The following is a 23,100-nucleotide window of genomic DNA, read 5'->3' on the forward strand; positions in this document are numbered from 1 at the left end:
CATAGGTGGGGTGACTTTTGGCTGTTTAAAATATTCAAAGAAACAAATTCATTCTCAGCATAAAATGAACAAACAAAAATATTGTCACTGCTGAAGAGAGGCAAAAAGACTAATGCAGATTCTGAAAGCATTCCAAAGAGGAATTTCCCAAAATGTTTTCAGCAATGGCAATGCAACTTTTAAAAATATATGGTCTTGTAAATAATTTTTTCAAATAAAAAAGATACTTGCATTGATAAATTGGAGATTTTTAAAACATTATTGAAATGTTTTTCAGATTCATTGGGAACTTTTGACCATAATATGAAAGTGATTATGCAGGCCTTATTGGCATTCTAGAATAGTTTGTGTAACCCTTCTAACTTTTCCACCATTTCAGTGATTTCATAGCCAGAGTACAGTGAAAATAATGAATTTGAGGAATTAGGGCCTTTTCTGTGGATATAGTTCCTTCTTTCTATTGATTTATTGACTACTCTTCTTGGAAGTACTATCATTTAAAGACAACATTTTCTGTAAGCATAGCTGAAAATTTTATTTCCAGATTGGAATGGCTGCAAGTTATTCCCTTTTAATATGTTAAGTTCCCTGGAAGGAAAACATGAGAAAATTGAGTCGCTATGACTGTATCTATAAAGAATAAACTTTTGGCTTAATCCAGATCTCCATATAGCATTTTGTTTATGTTTAAAGTGTAGTATTTTCAAAGCATGGATCAAACTTGAGTGAAAGTTTTTGCACATCTTTTAAGGTACTTCATTTGAGGATCTTTCTTGATTTTTTAATTAATTCTATTGAATTGTAAAATGTTAATTTAAAAAAAAAACAATTTAAAGTTTATCCAAAGGCTACTCCTGAAAGATAAATATTACTTCCAGTCATGAGGTTCTTTCTTTTTCTCTGGCATGATAATTCAATCACACTTTTTCTTACATATTTGGGAGGGGGGCAGACTCTATAATAATGTCTAAAAAGCCATTTGAGATTTTAAAAATGAGACTCTGAGCACCAACTGTAAACTTCAATCTATATAAAGGAAAAGAAATCCTTCTCTAAACTAGAAATTCAAGATCAGTACACTTGTTTCTCTACATTTTCTTTTGAAAACATACGTCTTAGTTCTTCCAGTTTTTAAAGAGTCTATTTTAAATGACCTACTTTTAAACTGGTTTTTAGTTAAGTGTGTCACACCTTGATGTAGTTGACTTTAAAATATTTCACTCCATTCTATTTCTTTCTAAACTAATTAATTTATTTTTAGTCATTCTGAATAATGTAAGATATTCTCTCTAGAGAAGGAAATCTCTTTTTAAATAGAGAAGTGGATGGGAGGAATATAGATTTGTGTTGGCTACAAGTGTTTTGTATTACTTTGTGTTTCTGTGAGTGGCTAATATTATTTATCAACAAAACAACCTAATTCCTCTGTGTAACATACAATCCATATGCAGGTGAAAGGGCAGCAAGGCACTTCAAGAGCTCCTGAGGTTGAACTGCTTCTTAGGACTTCAAAGCATTATCAACAGATGGTTGTCCACCCCATTTGTCCATGTCTCCAGGGGAAAATTCCACAGTTGTTTTTCATCAAAGATCCATCTGTATTACATCTTTGTAGGGAAAGTGTGTTTAGTATCTGTCTAAAATCCCTCCTGTCTTAATGCAAGTTCATTTCCTCTAAGTCTGACCTTTGTTGATATGGAGAGCAGCTGCTTACTATCTTCTGTGTGATGTCTTTTCCAGATGCATAAGCCCTTGTATATCAAACTGAATTCTTGGTTGCTACAAGAGACTTGGGTAGAAAAGCCCAGTTTTGATTTGGGAAAGGAAATGCTATGTGCTCACCAGAACTGTTGCACTATAACAAAGTGGTATTATTCATAAGTTGTCCCTAAAATTGAGAATCAGAATTTGATTTAAATTCACACATTTAAAATATTAGGCTGCTGATATGGTTTGAATTTATGTTCCTGCCCAAACCTCACGTCGAATTGTAATCCTCAGTGTTGGAGGAGGGGCTTGGTGGGAAGTGATTCGATCACAGGGGTGGCCTTCCCCCTTGCTGATGCTATGATAGTGAGTTCTCATAAGATCTTGTTGTTTAAAAGTGCGTGGCACCACCCCCTTCTCTCTCTTCCTCCTGCTCCAACCATGTAGGACATGCTGGCTTCACCCACTCTTTTTGCCACGATTGTAAGTTTCCTGAGGTCTCCCCAGCCATGCTTCCTGTACAGCCTGCAGAACTGTGAGCCAATTAAACCTCTTTTCCTTATAAATTACCCAGCCTCAGGTAGTTCTCTGTAGCAATGTGAAAACAGACCTATACAGCTGCATTTAAAATATTAGGCTGATCCCTGCTGTGCAATAACTTGAAATATAAGCTCCAGCACTATCAACAGAAAACTGCTCTTTCATATGAGCCTATTGCTGTTAAATGTAAAGGGTTATCTTATTAAGTGTGATAAGACCCACTAAGACCACTAAAAGAAACAACCCTTCCTCAAAGATTAATTGCTGACATATTTATATACAATACTCAGAAGTACTATCAAGGTACTCTAAGAGAGTAGACATCCACGTGTCTTTTTAAACTGACCCAACAAATATCTACGAACATATGCTGTGTCACAAGCCCTTTGCCTTATTACACAGTGATATTCTAGACAGACTCTTGAGATGGTCTCAGTGATTTCTACCCTGGTGTGATCCCTCCTGCTTGTGTGAAGGCAAGACCTTGACTTGCTTCCAAAAAATAGAATATGGCAAAGGTGATTGGATATATGTGGTTATCTGTACATGATTGTGTGCATATATTACATATGATTATAGTCATGTGCTGTATAACAACATGTAGGTCAGTGATGGACTGCATATACTTCAGTGGCCCCATAAGATTATAACACCATACTTTTACTGTACCTTTTCTATGTTTAGCTACACAAATACCATTGTGTTAAAATTGCCTACAGTATTCAGTACAGTAACATGCTGCACAGGTTTGTAGCCTGGAAGCAATAGGCTATATCAGGGATCCCCAACTCCCCCAGTACTGGTCTGTGGCCTGTTAGGAAATGGGCCGCACATCAGGAGGTAAGTGGCAGGTGAGCAAGCAAAGCTTCATCTGTATTTATAGCCACTCCTCATTGCTCACATTACCACCTGAGCTCCACCTCCTGTCAGATAAGTGACAGCATTAGATTGTCATAGGAATGCAAACCCTATTGTGAACTGCACATGCAAGGGATCTAGGTTGTGTGCTCTTTATGAGAATCTAATGCCTGATGATCTGTCACTGTCTCCCATCACCCCCACATGGGACCATCTAGTTACAGTAAAACAAGCTCAGAGGTCACACTGATTCTACATCATGGTGAGTTGTATAATTATTTCATTATATATTATAATGTAATAATAATAGAAATAAAGTGTACAATAAGTGCAATGTGCTTGAATCATCCTGAAACCATCCCCCAACCCCAGTCCATGGAAAAATTGTCTTCCACAAAACCAGTCCCTAGTGCCAAAACGGTTGGGGGCTGCTGGGTTATAATATATAGTCTAGGTTTGTGTAAGTACATTCAGTGATGTTTGCACAATTATAAAATTTCCTACCAATGCATTTCTCAGAACTTGTCCATGACTGTAATGCCCATCCTGCTGAAGTCGTCCTCCCTTGCTGGCTTTGAGGAAGCTAGCTGCCATGTCGAGGAACTCCATGTGGCACAAAACTACAGGTGGTTTCCAGAAGCTGGGAACAGACTCTAGCCAACATCCTAGGAAGGTCTCCAGCCAGCACCCGGCAATAAAGAGAATCCCTCACTTCTACGACTGCAAGGAACCGAATTCTGCCAGCAGTCTGAATGAGCTTGGAAGTGGATACTTCTTTCTGTTGAGTCTCAATTGAGACTGAAGCTCTGGCTGACACCTTGATTGTGAGACTCCACCTAAGTCAAGCCTGGACTCCTGATTCACAGAAACTGGTAGACAATGAATGTATACTGCTTTACACCACTAAGATTGTGGTAAGGTTAAACAGCAATAAATAACTAATACACAGTTTCTCAGTCTCTCTTTTTCTTTCTTGTCCTTAAAATTTTTGAAGCATACAGGCCAGCTACTTTATAGAAAGCTCCTCAGCATGAATGATGTTTCCTTATGATTAGATTCGGATTTTACACTTGGGGAGGAATAACACAGACACAGAAATGATGTTGCATCCTTCTCAGTACATTCTACTAAAAGTAGTTTTGGTTTCTCCTAGTATTAAGTGATATTAAATCTACTACTTGGTTAGGGTGGCACCCACAAGGTTTCCTCATTGTAAAGCTACTACTTTCCCATGGTAACTAATAAGTAACTTGTGAGGAGATGAATAACTTGTAAACTTTAAGACCATGTAAATATCCCATTCATCAAACTCTCATCTATTATTTTTGGCATCTATTAATGATTTTCTAAACTATGTGATTCCTTTTATACATATTAGTGGGCATTTTACTCTAAGGAGTATTTCACTCTCTCTTATTTACTTATCTATTTACTTATTTATATCAGTATAGAAACATAGTTTTTTATTTTAGTCAGTAGTTTATAATTTGTTACTGTTTTTGATGCTCAGATTGTTTCAGATTTGTTCACTGTGAGTGTTTCATCAAGACACATTATCTATCTTTCTGATATGTTTCTGTCATTCTTTAAAGCCTTCTTATTTTCTGGCAAAACAAGATTTTCCAGGCATATCTTATACTTTCTCTGCCTCCAGACCTGGAATCTTTATTCTAAACATTCCTGGTTTCTTTTAGTGGAGACTGATATTTAGAAACCAAATTTGGGTACAAAGTGCACTCACTGCTACTGGCATGTTATTGCTTCTAGTACTTCCTGAAGACAGAATCTACATAGATGCAAATTTGAAAAAAATATTTGCAAGACATTTACTGTAAAAACAACAATTAAAAAAAAACATGAATAAACAGATAGATATACTATGTCCATGGATTGTAGAACTCAATATTATTAAGACATCAATTATTAAGATGTCTTCTGCTTAGCTTCTCACAAGGCTGCGATTAAGGTACTGTCTGGGACTGTGGTCTCATCTGAGTCACTCAGCTTGTTGGCAGAATTCAATTCCTTGTGGTTCACAAGATTGAGGAATTCATTTTCTTCCTGGCTGGAACTCATGGTAGGCTATCAGCTGGAGGCCATCCACAGCTCTTACATTTCCTTGTCATGTGGATTTTCTCCACATGATGTATGTATTAAAATTTCAACTAAATTAAAAATATTAACCTCCAATTTCATTTTAACACCACAATGTAAGTTTTAGTCTTTCCCCTTTCCATATATGTTATTCTCTTCTCCAACAATGAGAAACCTGGATCTCATTACATTTGCTCACTTTTCTCAAGCCTAGAATATAAAGAAAGTAGTTTCAGAATTTTTAACTCATACCCCTATAAAAGAAACCCTACTAACTAGTTTCCATATTTTTAACAGATTTTTTTGGTAAAATATTACACAATGATTTCATTTATGCACAATTTGATAACTTTTGAAAAAAAGCACATACTCAACCCACACCACTATTTAAGACACAGAACATTACTATCACCCAATAATGTTCCCTCATACCTCTTCTCAACTTCTCTGCCAGAGGAAACCACTTTTCTAATTATTTTCATTGTAGATTAGCTTTATCTGTCCTAGAGCTTCATGTAAATTGAATCAATCATATACCTTATTTTGTGTATATAGTATAATGTTTATAATATTCATCCACATTCTTAAATATATCAATATTTCATTCCTTTCTATTGCTGAGTTGAATTCTATTTAATCACTATATTAGAATTTATCCATTCTCCTGATGAGATAATTGGAGTTTTGGAACTTTTGGTTATTAAGGTAAAACCACTTTGAACATTTTTATATAATTTATCTTCAGATACAAGTTTTTGGGTAAATATATTTTGGGTAAATATCTAGAAATGGAATTAATGGAAGAAAGGGCTTATGCTTAACTTTATAAGAAAAGGCAAAACCTTTTTCAAAAGCGGTTATATCATTTTAACTTCCTACCAGCAATGTATGAGAGTTCTGACTGCTACATATCCAACACCAAACATCATGTGGCATTAGCAGTCTTTTTAATTTTGACCATTCTAGAGGGTGGAGGCAGATCTCACGGTGGTTTAATTTGCATTTCCCTGAAGACTTAGGTGTTCAGTATTTTTACATGTGCTTAGTGAACTTTCACATGTCTTACTTTATTAAGTGTCTGCTTAAGTCTTTTGCCAGTTTTTCCTCTATTGAGACATTTATCTTTTTATTATTAAGCTGTGGAGTTCTTTATGTATTCTGGATACAAGTCTCTGTTAGATATATGTTTTGCAGATATTTTCTTCTAGTCTGTGGATTTTTCTTGTGTTCATAGTGTCTTTCAAAGAGTAAAAGATTTTAGTAAGATCTAGATGTTGTTGTTGTTTCTGTACCGTTAATTGATTTCTGTGTCTTCCTAAGAAATCCCTGCTGCTCCCAAGTTGTGAAGATATTCTCCTATGTCACCTCCTAGAAATCACATTCAGTTTTTAGATCTATGTTTCATTCCTAATCAATGTTTATATATAATATAAAATAGTGGTTGAGGATACTATTTTTCCATATAAAGATCCAGTTGTTAAAGCATTATTTATTGAAGAAAAACTTTACTTTTATATAAATGAATAACTGGTACCTTTGTTGAAAATCAACTAGTTGTGTAAATGATATTTCTAAACTATTTATTCTATCTATGGTTCTGTTTGACTAACCTTATGCAAATGCCACACTGCCTTGATTATTATAGTTTTATGGTAAATCTTAAGAGCTAGGTAGCATGAGTTCTCTAGTTTTATTCTTTTTCAAGATTGTTTTGCCTTCTGTATCTCTTGCATTTCCATAGAAAATTTGTTATCTGATTTTCACTTTCCATGAAAATGTCTGCTGAAATACGATTGGGATCATATCGCTCAGTTTGGATAGAATAAACATCATGATAATACCGAGTCCACCATTCAATGAACATATCTGTCCATTTATTTAGGTCTTTTTACATTTCTCCCAGCAATGTTTTATAACTTTTACTGTATATTTCTGACACATATTTTGCCAAATTTATCCCTAAGTATTTAATGTTTTTTTACACTATTACAAATGATACTGTTTTCTAATTGTTCACTGCTAGTTGTATTAGTTTGTTAGTGTTACCATAACAAAGTACCACACACTGGGTGGCTTAAATAACAGAAATTGATCTTGTCACTGTGCTGGGGACTAGAAGTCCAAGATCAAGGTGCCAGCAGGTTGGATTCCTTTGAGGTGTCTCTCCTTGGTTTGCAAATGGCCATCCTCTTGCTGCTTCTTCACATGGCTATCCCTCTATGGGAGAGTATCACTGGTGTCACATTTTTGTGTGTGCAAATTCCCTCTTCTTATAGGAGCACCAGTCAGATTGGATTAGGGACCACTCACATGACCTCAGCTAATCTTGATTGCATCTTTAAAGGCCCTATCTCATTCTGTGGTACTAGTGGTTAGGGCTTCAACATATGAATCTGGGGAAACAAATCAGCCCATAAGACTGGTATACAGAAATACAATTGATTTTGGTATACTGACCACTTATGCTGCAACCTTGCTGAACCATCTCTTAATTCTTGTAGTTGCTTTGTACATTCCTTTGGGTATTCTTCATAGATACTCATGTCTGCAAATGGAGAATGTTTATTTTTAAATTTTTATGCCTTATATTTCTTTTTTGTGTTTTTGCTTTGTTGCATTTGTTTTTGGTTATTTTTGCTTTTTCTATTTGCATGACCAAAATCTTTAGCACTATAGGTAGGTAACAGCCAAATAATGTAGAACCCTATAAGCCATGTTATACAGTTTGAGTTTTATTTTAGCACAATGGGAATACATTGAAGGTCTTTAGGTTAAGTTGTTGCTCGTGAGCAACAAATGAGCAATGATATATATATATATGTATGTATATGTATATTTATGTATATACACATATATATAATTGATTATATATATATATATGTCTTTGTCCATTTGTGTTGCAATAACAAAATACCACAGTCTGGGTAGTTTATAAAAAATAAATACATATATACACACACACATATATATCATACATATATACACATATATACATTGTTGCTCATTTGTTTGTTATAAATAGCATTAACAGCATTTTTCAGGTTATTTCCTGGGAGTGTTTATGATTTACGTATTCTTCAACTCATTCCATAACAAGATTTGAGGTGCTTAGAACAATTCATACCAAGTTAAAACAAAATAATTGAGCAAATTGGGATAAAGAATAAAATGAAGTTGAAAAACAAGAGGCCCGGGTAATGTCAGTTCAAAATAAGCTTACCTTTAACTGCTTTAAATTTACAGGAGGTATAGTTACACATTTTGGCTGAATTTCCCAGAGACTAGAACTGTTTGAGACACTTCTGCTCCCCAATCCCTTGTGATATGTTCCTCAGGTAATAGGCCTTCACAGTCACTCCCAACCTATCATATATACCACACAGACTTGAGATTCACTATTGAGAGAATCTATGTACTGTTTTTCTTTTCTTTTCTTTTTTGTTATAGAGCCGGGGGTCTCACACTGTCACTGAGGCTGAAGTACAATGGCACGGTCATGGCTCACTGCAGCCTTGACCTCCTGGGCTCAATCCTCTTGCCTCAGCCTCTCGAATAACTAGGATTACAGGTGTGTTCCCCCACGCCTGGCTAGTTTTTAAAAATTTTTTGTAGAGACGGCCGGGCGCGGTGGCTCACGCCTGTAATCCCAGCACTTTGGGAGGCCGAGGCGGGCGGATCACAAGGTCAGGAGATCGAGACCACGGTGAAACCCCTCCTCTACTAAAAATACAAAAAATTAGCCGGGCGCGGTTGTGGGCGCCTGTAGTCCCAGCTACTCGGGAGGCTGAGGCAGGAGAATGGCGTGAACCCGGGAGGCGGAGCTTGCAGTGAGCCGAGATCGCGCCACTGCACTCCAGCCTGGGCGACAGAGCGAGACTCCGTCTCAAAAAAAAAAAAAAAAATTTTGTAGAGACAGGGTCATGCTATGTAATCCAGGCTGGTTCGAACTCCTGAGCTCAAGTGATCCTCCTACCTCGCCCTCCCAAAGTTCTGAGATTACAGGCATGAGCCACTGTGCCCAGCCTATGGATTGTTTTTCTTGAAGCAATTTTTCAGAAACCTTCCTGGTTTCTGATAATTTAACCTTTTCAGGTTATGAGAGAAAAATGAACATTTTGATATTACCCACTGTCTTAGTCCATTTGTGTTGCTATAATAAAATACCACAGACTGGGATATTTATAAACAATAGAAATTAATTTCTCTCAGTTCTGGAGGCTGGAAACTCCAAAATCAAAGTGCCAGCAGATTTGGCATCTGGTGACGGCTGCTCTTTGCTTCCAAAATGGCACCTTGCTGCTGCATCCTTTGCAGGGGTCGGTGCTGTGTCTTCACATAGTGAAAAGAACAGAAGGGGCCAAGTGGCTCCTTTGAGTCTTTTTTAAAAAGGCACTAATGCATTCACAAAGCAGAGCCCTAATGGTCTAAACACCACGTAAAGACACCTCCTCTTAATACTGTTGAATTAGGGATTAAGTTTCAACAAGAGTTTTGGAGGGAACACAAACATTGAAATGATTATATGTGTTTATTTAATCAAGTATCCAACAAAAGCAAATAATTCAAGCCCCCAATTCACTGCATCTTTAGTAGATAAGCAGAGTTTTAAATTACAATTGACCTCCAGTTAGGAGGAATGCATGGATTTCCACAAGAAAAAACAATACTGAGGAGAAACTCTCCACAGTAATGTGCCACTTTTCAGTCAATGACAGACCGCATATATGAGTCCCATAAGATAACACTATATTTTTACTGTGCCTTTTCTATGTTTAGATATGTTTAGATACACAAATATCATTGCATTACAATAGCCTACAGTATTCAGTACAGTCATATGCTGTATAGATTTGTGGTCTAGGAGCAATAGGTTCACCACATAGCCTAGGTGTGTAGTAGGCTGAGCCATCTATTTTGTGTTAGTACACTGTGATGTTTAGAGGAGGACAAAATTGCCTACGGATGCATTTCTCAGAATGTGTCCTGTTGTTCAGTGACGCATGACTGTATTCCATGAGCACTATAGTCACTATCACAGTAACACATTAGGAGAGAAATCTCATTTTTAAATTCAATATAATTTATCACACATTAGTTCACTCTACTGCTTTGATTGATTTTCTTTGGTTGTGGTTACCCGCGTACAGCAGTGAAGTTTCAGAAAAACTGAAGTTGCAAAAGGTCAATTACTCAATGAAGGAAAGATAAACCATTGCATTGGGGGACTAGAAGATACTTTTAAAAGTTCTCAGATTATCAATTTAATGATGTGTTTCTATGTAGTGAATAATGCCTTACATTCTTGCCAAGAGTATTTTGAAGGGAGTTTGTTAAAAGTATATCAGCTAACTAATTTTTTTTGTATATCAGTGCTAATGATGTGTCATTCACACATTGTGCAATCCATAATTCCAGATTTAATTCTACCAAAAAATATAGGTCATTGCAAAATGCCATATTAAAACTGCAAATGCATGACAGGAAGACCGGGAGGTAGACAAAGCGAAGGATGACACCAACTCTTTTTTTAAAGAAGCAAGATAGGGATTCGACAAAAAAGCTGAGCCATTTTAAATGGATACTTTTGAGGGAGTGTTAATTCCAATTTAATTAAAATGACGCATTAATTTAAAAATTGGGCTAACTGGTTGCCCTCGACAGCACCCAGGTGCTCTCGGATTGCGTCAGTGCTCTCGGATTAACCTAATTGTACAGAGGTGCCCTTGTTTTCTAACTTCATGCACAAAGCACTGGAAATTATTTGTTCGCTTTTTCTTTTCCAAGAAAATCTTTTTCCAGTTATGCAAAAGGAAAATTTGAGGCAATGGTTAAAGGCACTTAAGTTATAGTTATTGCTGTTATCACTAACTTTAAGCACGGGTACGGCTTTGTTGCAAGTTACCCACCTACACCTGCAAATCTGTCTTGCTAGCACACGCCCCAGCTCTCTCCACCCGGTGGTCCGTGGCTGGAGCGCTTTAAGTCACTGTGCGGGCTGGGCTCCTAAGGAGGTCGGTCCCGCTCCTCGAAGACGCAAGCGTAGGGCTAGGAAGAAGCTAGGCGGGAAGGTCATTGTACTCCCAGGCCCCAGGAAAAGGACCCAGGGTCTAACCATCTCTTACTTTCGGGCAAAACTTCTCACATCGCGACCTTCCCTCCCTGTAGCACTCTGAGAACACACCCAGTCACCTAGCGCGCTCCCCAGAAGCCGGCTCGGCACACAGCGCACCCCAGCGGCCGCGTGGCCTCCTTCCAGCCGCGGCCACTTGGCTTCCGGAGAGCTCCCCGGGCGCAGCCGCCGCCTCCCTGGAACCAGGGGACTCAAGAGCCTGCGAGAGCCGAACACTCGCGGACCCCAGGGAGGGGAGCGGCAGCTGCGCCTGGCCCCGCCCACCACACCTGGGCGCCCAGAGGACCGCGCGGGGCGGGGCGGGGCAAGAGGCTGGCCTGGCGCTCCTGCCGCTTTGCCAAAAGCCGGCCCGACTGGAGCTGGACGAAGGGGGAGGGTCTCTAGGCCGAGTCTGTTCTTCCTAGGGAGGGACCCCAGCTGGGGTGGAAAAGCAGTACCAGAGAGCCTCCGAGGCGCTCGGTGCCAACCATGGAGCGGGCCGGCCTCAGCTTCGGCCGGCAGCGACAGCAGCAGCAGCCCCAGCAGCAGAAGCAGCAGCAGAGGGATCAGGACTCGGTCGAAGCATGGCTGGACGATCACTGGGACTTTACCTTCTCTTACTTTGTTAGAAAAGCCACCAGGTAAGAAGAGGACCCACGGAAGACCCAGCCGGGTCATGGAGTGTGACCCGGGGCTGATTTCTCTCTCCTATTGAATTGTGCCCTTCGTTCACCCCTGTTCCCAGGCCCTTTGCTTTTGGAGTAGGTCCTCGGTCCTGTTACGAGGTAGAAACCTCAACTCTAAGCGAGCAGAGTCGAAAAACTCAAGCGTCGAATTTGATACAACTTGCTCACAAAGTTCAAATACAAAAATGTACTTGCCGACCTCCCACCCTCACCCCCGCCCTTCTTGGTATTCCACGGGAACATGATTATTTTCATACATCCGTGCTCACGGGCCTTCCCCTAGCCCCTCTCTAGCTCCCTGGTTCCCCTAAATCCAATCAGCAAAACCCAAACAGTTTCTGAGCCCCTTCCCTGCAGCTCCGGAAGCACCATTTCCAAGTCGGTCTTGGTGGCTCCGCTCCTCCCACGTCCCCCCTTGCCCTGGCCCTGGCTGGGCGGGGAAGCTGGGGTTAGGTACGAGACCACGGGGAAGCCCAAAGGCAACATGACGGAACCTTCCCAAAGTGAGTGCGGTCGCCTTTTCCCCCCTTCCAGTCCCCTGCTTCTCCCGCGCACCTCCTTTCACTCGCTTTTCCGCCGATGGCTGCGCCGCCAAAAGTAGAGATCTGCAGAGGAGTTTGCTGCGTGCACACAAAGGGCGAGGGGGAGGCGCCGCCCGGAGCGGACCCCAAGGGGCAGCGGAGACCCCAGAGGCCAGCTCTTTCTGGTCCAGAGCCAAGCGCCGCGGCGGCCCTTGCGGTGGGCGGGGAGGAGGGAGCCTGTCCTTTTGGAGGCGGCTGCGCAGCGAGCAGTCAGGGCGCTCGTGGGAAACGCTCGCGGGAGAGTTGGGGAGGAATTGAGACTGGGAGCAGAGGGAGAAGAAGAATGGAGCAGAAAGTGCTTGGCGGGCGGGTTCCCCGAAGTCTGAGGAGTTGATGGATAGCCGGGGTGCGCGGACTCCAGGACGTGCGCCTTTGCAGAAGGAGTCCGTGCCCCGCTGCCGCCTGCTCTGGGCAGCGCCCGTCGGGCAGCGGGTGCTGGCCGCCTTGGCCGGGAGGGTGACACACGCCCGGCGGTGATGTTCGAGGAGCTCGCCCGGGTTCGACACCCGGGTCCCACCCGCCGGCGCGCGGCCGCGGCTCTGCCGGTCGCTCCCCGCCAGGGGGCGGCGCAGCGCGGGGCGAGCGGGAGGCGACGGGCGGCGGCGCGGAGGCCGGGGCCGTGAGGGAGCTGGCTCCGAGTCGCCGACCTCACCTCACCTCACCTGGGCACGCTGTTGCCCCTACGGAGCCTCCTGGAGTCCAGGATCGGCGGAGTTCGAAAACGAACTTACCACGTTTGCTATGTTGCCCTTTGGAGACAAAACGAGGTACTTCCTTCAGCATCCTCTTATCCCCCTTCCCACTTTTTCCGGGGGCGCGGCGGGTCTCGGGTGCTGGGTGGTGGCGCCCCGGTGGCACCAGTGGGACGATGTATCATTGAAAATGGACTGTATAACTTTTGTTGTTGTTGTTATTCTTTGCTCTGTTGCAGATGTATTAATGAGGGTCTTAAATTGGGCCCTTTTAAATCTTTTTTTTTTTTTTTTTTTTCTCCTAAGGAACGTCCAGAGTTGGTGTCAATTTAATCACTTTAAGGGGCCTTTTTTTTTTTTTTTTTTTTTTTTTTTTTTTTTTTTTTTGACAGAGTGGAAGGCTCTGGGATTAATCTTTTCTCTTTAGTAACCCAGCCCTTCTTTTAAAATCGTCTTCCCCCGCTTTCAGCTTCTTCCTTCAAAACCCTAAATCTTGAGCGCCCAGAGTATAGCCCTGAAAGTGGTTTCTTTTTCAAGGGCACTTGTTTGCGAGTTTAGGGTGAGCCACTAAGGCCATGGAGGTCTAGAATGATCGGTTACTGTGGACCAACAGTTTTCAGGGGTCATCTGCTCCTCTGAGGCCATCTGCACCCACTTTCCTTTCACTCTGAGCATTCCCAGCCTTCTGCTCTCCTTACATTACAGCGCATAGAATGATTAGCGGGCCAGAGAACCCGGCAGATTTTTAGAAGTGTGTATTGGACCTGTTCTTTAGGCAGATTATAAAAAGTTTAAAGAAAAAAAGTTATTGTGTAATAAATCAGCATAAATGTTCTTTCTTCGTTCCCTATTTTTCTTTTAAAGATGTAAACTAGATATGGCTTGTTGGTCGTTTTTGAGTAGTCATAGATAAGAACACTACATTTTCAGAACCTACCAACACTTTGAAAGTGTAGCAACATTTTATTGGAAAGTAAATGGAAAGAGCTGAGTTACATTTCTTTTCCCATTACTTTTTCTCCCAAGCAGCATAGGATCAAAATCCTATTTCTCAAAATTACCATGCTCACTGTAAAATTTAGATCATCTGAGACTCTAAAAAAACTTAAAAAAAAATTTCGGTTAGGGTTTTTAAATTACAGTTGATGTTGGCAGTAGGCTGAACACTTTCTGTGGTGTATGTATGTGTGTGTATACATATTCTTAAGAGTTTATGTTGAGTGTAAGTTGGAAAATGAAAGTGTAAAATATTTAATAGTGCAGGTCCTCAATTTTAAGAGTTATAATAAAGTGCTGAGAGTCATCAGAGTAAAGAATATAACCTAAGAATTTGTGTGTAGCCGGAGGTCTTTCATGAAACAATATTCCAATTTGGTTTTATATTTGGTGGCATTAGCAGGAGACTTAAAATGTGAATAAGAGGATGGACATTTGTTGATTATGAAAATGCAAACCACTAACCCCAGTGTGGTTCACATTATTGTGGTAAAAACTTATTGCATACGTTTTAACTTTATAGCTCAGGATTTTTTTTTTTTTTTAAGTAGAAGCTTACATTACTTTGCTTTTCCCCTCTTTTTACACTTTGTAAGTGTAAAATGAATATTGTATGTGATTCAAGAAACCCATGAAACAAAATAGTTCTGTAGATGTATGTGGCATGTTTTAAACTTTAAAATATATTTATATTCACCCAGATTGTCCATCTGCACCAGTAATCAGGCTTGCTGACATAAACAATTTCTGCATTATTTAACTGTTGTCATTGGACATTCATGCATGATTTTCCAGCCTTTTCTCAGACTAAATGATCTACATTCAATGGTAGTTATTGAACATCAAGGTTCTGGCATTCCCAGATTCTCAAACACCTGTGAATTTGGGTCGACCTTGAAAGCATTTATGCTATTATATTACATTGTTTACTATCACTGTCTTCAAGTAGAGCGCTATGCACCTCATTAAAAGCTATAGGTAGGGCCCGGCACGGTGACTCATGCCTGTAATCCCAGCACTTTGGGAGGCCGAGGCAGGCAGATAACGAGCTCAGGAGTTCGAGACCAGCCTGACTGACCAACATAGTGAAACCCCGTCTCTACTAAAAATACAAAAATTAGCCAGGCATGGCGCGTGCCTGTAATCCCAGTTACTCAGGAGAATTGCTTGAACCCGGGAGGCAGAGGTTGCAGTGAGCCGAGATCGCACTACTACACTCCAGCGTGGGCAACAGAGTGAAACTCCATCTCAAAAAAAAAAAAAAAAAGCTATAGCTTGGAGCTTTTTAGTTATCACAACCTGTTTGTGTCCATTTGAAGGTGTCAATTGAATGATTGAGAACATAGTCTGTTGGCATAAACATTAATTTGAGACCAATAAATCACATCTGGAAAACTCCCAGGTCACTATTCTAGACAATTTGCAGTCCTAAAGGCCTCAGCTACTGTGTTAATTGAGGGCTTTAATGCTTATGCCTTTACAACTGAAGCTTTCCTGGTGCTAATGCGGCTTAACAGCTGTTGTTATTCTTGACAGCATATTAGAATAAAGTTACCTTTCATTAATTACTAATCAGCTCTGTGATTGTGGGTGATGTTTTAGGTCATTTAATATTGTAAGGATGACATGATTGACTTTATTGCTTTGTTTTGTACCAGGCAAAAGCTTGAGAATATCTGGCATATACTGGAAATAAGAGATATTAAGTGAGGGCAAGTTTTTATGACAGCTTGGATCAAAGTCCAGAAACAGAAGTTTTACACTCCCATATAGCTTTCTATGATAGACTTTATTTGACACTGCAAAGCTGTGCTGAATTAATTGAGGTTCCTGGTCCTGTGTTTGGAATTCTGTCTTTCATTTTTTTTCCTTGTAATTCTTCTCTCACTTCTAAAAGCTGTAGCATTTTTATTTGCACGGTATTTACAATACAATCAGATTATGTATATAAATGTTGCTATGCATTTTTAAAAATTATTGTTTCTAAAATTATACAGGAATATAAACTTTTCACAGTTTTCAGACAAATGAATTGTTAAGCATATTTTGTGAGGCAGTTGTTAGTGTTGATGATAATAAAACCCTCTGGGCATTGACCCAATCTAACTTTGATATTGTTTATAGTATTTTTATAATGGTAATTCTGGTGCAATAATGGCCTTTTTTTTCCTTATGTTGTTCATAACCAGGGTCCATATAACCAGCTCTAAGCTGCCTTTTAGTGCACTTGAAGCACTCTTCTGGATTGCATTCTTCCTGCCTGGAGAAATCCATAGGAGCCCCTGAAATAATGTTTTTCATTGCTCTTCTATCTCTAGTGTTTTCAGAGTTTCAAATTCAGACCCATGTTAGAGCCTAAACTACATGATTCCTAAAAATGTGGTAGAATTAATGCAATGGCAGTTAGTATAGATGGATATCTTTAAATAAATCGATTTGCTTAGTATAACACAAACTTAAATAGGCTTGTGGTATCATTCAGTAGCTTTTTTTCAGTCTGTCATCTGATGATCTGTAGAAAATGTCAATATTTTCACACGTTTATGTCCTCAGCACCTCACGATGAGGAAATTTTTAGTGTTTTGATTATGCTATGCAACAAAATTTCCTTTTTAAATTATTCTGCTTAAATAAGTGATTTGACTCTGGTTTCCAGTATCATTTCTTTTGAAATATTTGGAATTCCGTTCAGGTTATATTGGTAAAGCTTGTACCTTCGCCCTTATCTGATTACGGAGAATGTGTCCTACTTTGAGGCACCCCTTCCTCTAGATTTGAAAATACAAATTAACTTAGAAGTTAAACCTATAATTGCTGTGTCAAGCTATATTTGTTCTTTGTTCCCACAGCCCATTGTGGGATAAAAACCTCTTCCTAGGATTAAAAAAAACCTTTAATAAGGACTGTAGGACAATTAAATAAATCAATGAGTTGATTGATAGTGAAGGGTTGAAAAATGACTAATTTCTGAATTTAGGATGCAGACTAGTTACTGACTTTGCAGGACTTCCTATGAAATTAGTTTAGCTGCATAGATATAGATTCAGTTGGCCACTATTATAGCTGGCGAATGTGGCTTGGAAATATCTGTTATATCAGGTTCTCAGGGAAAAGTGCCTGTGAGCCACATACCTAGGAATAAAAATTGAAGAAAGCCTTTCCGTATGAGTCATTCATTTGATATTTAGCTCTGTAATCTTATTTACTGATTTGATATTCTCATTTTAAATTACTTTTTTTTTTTTTTTTAACAATGTAAGTGCTTAATTCATTTTCTCTTGAGTGGTAGGAATTTATATTCGTTGCCGACCAAATGTTTAAGGTAGGTAAAACAAACTATTAAGTTTATAAGAATCATTTTGATAAATATTCTAAAAATGTTTTAAAGCCTTTTTTTTTTTTTTTTTTTTTTTTTTTTTTTGGTGAGACGGAGTCTTGCTCTGTCGCCCAGGCTGGAGTGCAGTGGCACAATCTCGGCTCACTGCAAGCTCCGCCTCCCGGGTTCACGCCATTCTCCTGCTTCAGCCTCCCGAGTAGCTGGGACTACAGGCACCCGCCACCACGCCCGGCTAGTTTTTTGTAGTTTTAGTAGAGATGTGGTTTCGCCATGTTAGCCAGGATGGTCTCGATCTCTTGACCTCATGATCCACCTGCCTCGGCCTCCCGAAGTGCTGGGATTACAGGCGTGAGCCACCGCGCCCTGCCTTTAAAGCTTTTAAAGATATATTTTCTCTGGTTTTTAGTTTGCAGTGAAAATGCTTTTAAATGTCTTATGTGCCATTGTTAGCTTTTTTAATTCTCAGGAGAGGGGAGACTTTTCCCTTCATTCTGAATTATAAAGTAAGATTAACTTTTTGCAATTTATTTTCTCTGAATAATTGTATTTTACCTAAAACCGGGAAAGGATCATCATTTGATATCATATTCATAGTGATAATTATAAAAAATAAGAATTTTCTTCTCTACTTTTAGTTGAATATCTATACTGAAAATATACAAAGAGAAAAGACCCTGACCTTCTGATGAAATAATTAAAACACACACACAGGATCACTGAAATTTAGAGTTAGTAGGGATCATATAATCTCATTTTTCAAACTTAAGTAATGTACTCCTGTTAAAGAAAGACATTCTTTTTGATTTACAATATATTAGAAAGCTTTTGGTTGCAAGTGACAGAAACTGAACTTGAACACAGAAGGAATTGACTCACATAATTTTAAGTGCTTGTGGGATTGGGTTGGCTGTGAATTTAGCTAATCAAATAATCTTGCCAAAATTCTGTCTGTCTCTGTGTCTGTCTAACTGTCTGTCTGTCTATCTATGTATCTACCTATTTCTATTTATCTTTTCATCTATCTACTCTGTTTACCTGTCCTTCCTTGCATCTATTTATCTATCCGTGTATCTATTTGTTCATGTATTCATCTATCCATGTATCTTTTGGCCCTGTGCTGTGTTGGCTTTATTTTCTTGCATGCTTTCTTCATGTGCTGAGAGTTTCTACTTGTTAACTATATGTGGGTCTTAAACTTCTGATATTAGAGAGGTACCTTCTTATCCATATCCGTCCTCCCCAGATTACCCTGGTCTTACTTGGGTCACATCCCAACTCTGAACCAATCATTATATTCAGGAGAGTAGGGTGGTTTGACTGTTTTGTTGGGGCAGGTAGCCCATAAGGTGATATGTCATTGGGGAAGGTACATTCCCAAAAGAAAGTGATGTGGGCAGACCCAGAAGTTCTAGATATCTACCATACCTAGTGTTGACTTCCTTTTACTTTAATGTTAGAGAAATGTGGAATTCTTAAAAGCAGAATACATAAAAGCGATATAATTTAATCATAGTCACAACATTTATGCAACTGTAATGCCAAAATACATTCTAAGTTAATTATGAAACAAACAAAATGATAAAACCACAGCCAAATGTAGATTTACAGCATTCATTAAAATACTCTTGCAAAGTAAATATGGTTCTAACTACCTGAAAAACAGTATGGTAGGTCAGCTGGCCTTTGCTACAATGTGGCCTATAATGATTTCACTTCTCCCACTGGGTCTCTCTGAACAATCATGAAACTTTTATTCCTCTAGCACAGCATACCAGCTTTCATTTTTTACTTGCTATGAAGGCATGTATGCATATTAAATTTACTTCTTTATTTTCTCATTAACACAAATACAAACCTTAGAGCTAAAATTGCAGGGCAGTAGTTGGTAATAAGATGGTCATCCCAGTAATTGAAAGCAATTTATTTCACTTTCTTTTGTTTTGATTATGATTATTGTGAAAATATAAAATTAGAACATTTTATAGAACAAAGTAAAGATCTTCAAACATACTTGTTTTGAATTCTGAAGGCTCTCAAACCTCAGATAAATGCCATTGTAGTCCCGTCTCTCCCATATCTAAACTGCAAAGCCAACTGATTTACATGTTTAGTGCATAGATTTCAGTTATTATGTTTTCTTTCAGATGTGGTAGGTTTTCCTTTAAGCAACTTCTTTTATACCATATGTTGTGAATGCACAAAAAATTACAAAATATTTTGTCCCTTCCAATTCTCAGTCAAATTTGAATGTAAAACCATATGAAGCAATTCTGCATTTTATTTATATTTGGTCCCAGTAAGCTTCTCAGATGTTTTCCTAGCTGGAGCAAACTTAGAAATACTAAATAACTTTGGGCAGAGTCTTCATTTCCTTACCATGCCAGACCCAAGCGAACTACTCACTATAACATCTGAGTAGAGGTTATTGGAGGATATTACTTAGAGGTGTCCAAAATCTCCCATTTTGTTTAATAATAGTCTGTTAATCTCTTAATCATCTAAACCATTGCTTCTCAAAAGAAGATGTTGGCATTTGGTGGTGACACTTTTTTGTTGTTAGAGGCTGTCTAGTGCATAGCAGGACATTTAACATCCCTGAATTCCAGACACTAAATGCCCCATCTGTGTGATGGAAAATCTGTTCCCACGCATTTCCAAATGCCCCTCAAGGGTTGGCACCACTACTTGATTATGAGCCACTGTTGTGAACCCTTTAAAATTGATTTCTGTTTATGGTTAAGGGCCCTAGATAGGACAGCCTTAGGCTTCAACCCCAGACCTACTTTTCTAAGAGGAAGACTAGGTGCATTATTTACTCTCTCTGTAAAATGGAGATGATGGCATTTACCTCATAGTGTTCTTAAGAAAATTAAAGGAAATAATGCATGTTTCCTTATCTTTTTAGTGCTGATTTTTAGTAGTTTACCATTTTACCTTGAGCATCATCAGTGCCTTAAATATAATCACAAACTTTGGTAGGCATTTTCTTATCCTGGTAGATGGGAATTAAGTTCTGACAGCATAGTGATTTCATAGACTTTAAATGTCATTTTCATTTTTTAGATGAATTTTATTAATGGTTTGAACAGAAGCTTTTGTGGGATTGTGTAAGGTACTGGAAAGGGAACTGGAATGGGAGCCCAAACCCCCAGATTTTGTTTCCAGCTTTGCTATTAGCTAACTTTGTGACTGGCTCAAGTTAATGAACCTCAAACTTTAAGAGGGGAGGTGAAAGAGGGTGAAGACTCAAGGTAGAGAGATTCATAAATGAGCTTAGAAATCTCTTTCAGCTGTAAGAGTTCTTTATTCTCACCAGGAGAGCCGAGTATCGATTTCTCAGATTGAATAGTTTCATTCTTTTAAGTATTTTTCCAAATTTGAGTAGTGGATCCAGGTCAAATTATGCAAACAACATAACTAAAACTGTATAAAATAAGGATCCAAGAGCAGGAAAAGCAGCCAACATGATTTTTTATGTGAGTTATTTTGTGTTTTCCCTACAGATAATTTTTAGCAGATTTCCATATAAGTTATCAATCATACTTTCCAGTGAGAAAATTTAGTATACTGTTTGCAATGCCAGTATTAGTGATTAATTCACATGACTGATGAAAAAGACATTGAAAAGAGAAAAGAGGATGGCATTTTAGTAGCTGACTTATAAACACAAAAATACACCCTGCAAATCTCCTCCAAAAGTTACTGCTGAATGGACTTGCTATATGGACATTTTTGAGGCACAAGGATTGGTATCACCCTACTTTTAGAATTTACCCAAGTAAGTACCCTTGGATAAGAACTAAAACAGCCAATTTAATCCATAAATTACCTATAGAAGAGTGTTAAAGCATTGTTTTATCAGATATTAAAACTGTGCTCCAGTTTAGAATTAATTATGAAATATTGCTCTGGTGTTCATCATAGTTAATTATTGTATTTTTTTACATTTGTTGTCAAACAGTTTTAACTTTTATATTCTGGGGAAAAAAAAGTCCCCAAATCTATAACTTATTTTTTGACTAAAAAAAAAAAAAAAAAGTCTCTAAGTAGTAATGAAAAAAACAAATTATATTCTTGCATTTATTTTTCTCAGTTAAATGTTGATGACCTAATCTTAATATAAAATTCAGAAAATTTTGTCATATGTAAGTGTAGATATTAGTCTGAGGAGTCCATTTTTTAAGTTGTAATTGGAAAAAATGCATTAAAACAGCCCTCTCTCTCTCTTTTTTATTTTAATATAAAATACCTCTGTAGAGAAGTTATTGCTTTTAAATTAGGGGCTTAGGAAGAAGCAAGAGCCAACATCTACTTATTCTGCTGTAAAAATCCATTAAATAAATTTTCTTTAAGAAAACCAAAACCTTAATCAGTTTAAAAATTATACTCCACTTAATATTCAGTTAACTTAAAAACAATAACTATCGTGAATGAAACACGGTGTATCTGACTCCAGCATCATTTCCTTTACTTTTATCATGATTTCCATTTTACAAAGAGAGTAAATAATGTACCTAAGGTTATATTCTTAGAAAGAGGTGATTCTTGGGTTAAAGTCTAAGTCTTTCTCACCTAGGGCCGTTAATCACTGTGCTATACTGAAGGTCAGTGTCAGTATTAATGGAAGCAAAGCAAAGGCTCATAGATTTAATGTCATGAGGATTCTATCTCAGGAAGAGGTTAACGTTTTCTTCTATGGCCTCTTTCTGTGCAAGCACATTACTTAATGATGTGCCTAAAGACTTTGCCCAAGTGAGTTTAGTTTCCATATATAATTTCAGAGTATAAAAATTGGGAAATCTCAAATGACATTTTAAAATAGAGTGGTTGAAAATTTCGGTACTAGGCCATTATAATTATCTTTTTAGCATTAGAACACAAATACCCTAGTACAGTGTATTTTCAAAGGAGTTTTATCCTTTGATACATTATTTTAGGCCAGAGTGCAAAATGTATTAAACTAGTTGCTCTATGAGTAGGTTTCATCCAGTTATATTTTTAACTCGTGAGGGTTATTATGTTTATATCAAAAATTTACTTTGCCTTGTCAATTTTTCTTCTCTTTTCCTTACTTTTCTAGGAGCCAAGAAATATTCTATAAACCCTATAAAATATTTTAATTAATTTTCCATTTCAAGACATCTGGAATATTGAATATGTATTTTAAGGCCTTTCTGTCTTTTTCAAGATTCATTTTGTAATGTGAGTGAGCAGTTCCACTTTGGTAGAAAGTAAGGTTATTGTGACAGGGAGACCATTTGGACACAGACACGTGTGTGTGTATGTGTGTCCCTTTAGCTAATTATATTTGAAATGCAGTTCCAGGGCTTGCATCCCTCCATCCTGTCAACAAGTTTTATAATCCTATTTAATACTTCTAGATAGAGGGCATTTGGAAGAAGCTGTGACTTATGTAGATTAGTGGAAAATTTCTAAAAACCCAAAACATAAGTTGTAGTTTTCTATCTTGTGATAGGTTTATAATAATCTTGAGTGGAAA

The 23,100-nt window shown here is 38.5% G+C and overlaps 1 protein-coding gene and 1 long non-coding RNA gene across 4 annotated transcripts in view; one reads left to right on the top strand and one right to left on the bottom strand.

Annotated features, from left to right (window-relative positions):
* Positions 1–5,415: 5,415 nt before the first annotated feature.
* On the bottom strand, positions 5,416–11,341 carry LOC139362335 (uncharacterized). Its single transcript, XR_011621051.1, has 3 exons — positions 11,322–11,341; positions 7,657–7,744; positions 5,416–7,416 (listed from the first exon to the last, which is right to left on the bottom strand). It is a non-coding gene; the product is annotated as an uncharacterized lncRNA (long non-coding RNA).
* Positions 11,342–11,669: 328 nt separating this feature from the next.
* Positions 11,670–23,100, top strand: part of LOC105486179 (phosphodiesterase 5A) — a 134,133-nt gene continuing 122,702 nt past the window's right edge. Inside the window, exon 1 of one of the 3 annotated variants that reach the window (XM_011748900.3) lies at positions 11,670–11,949. In XM_011748900.3, the coding sequence (XP_011747202.2) occupies positions 11,798–11,949 (152 nt within the window). In that variant the 5' untranslated portion in view covers positions 11,670–11,797. Of the gene's footprint in view, positions 11,950–12,384; positions 12,498–12,753; positions 13,343–23,100 lie in introns of those variants that run through there. The other 2 variants (XM_011748902.3, XM_011748901.2) reach the window with 2 other exon arrangements.

Source organism: Macaca nemestrina, chromosome 3, assembly GCF_043159975.1.
Source record: "Macaca nemestrina isolate mMacNem1 chromosome 3, mMacNem.hap1, whole genome shotgun sequence".
In the NCBI taxonomy this organism is placed as follows: Eukaryota; Metazoa; Chordata; class Mammalia; order Primates; family Cercopithecidae; genus Macaca; species Macaca nemestrina.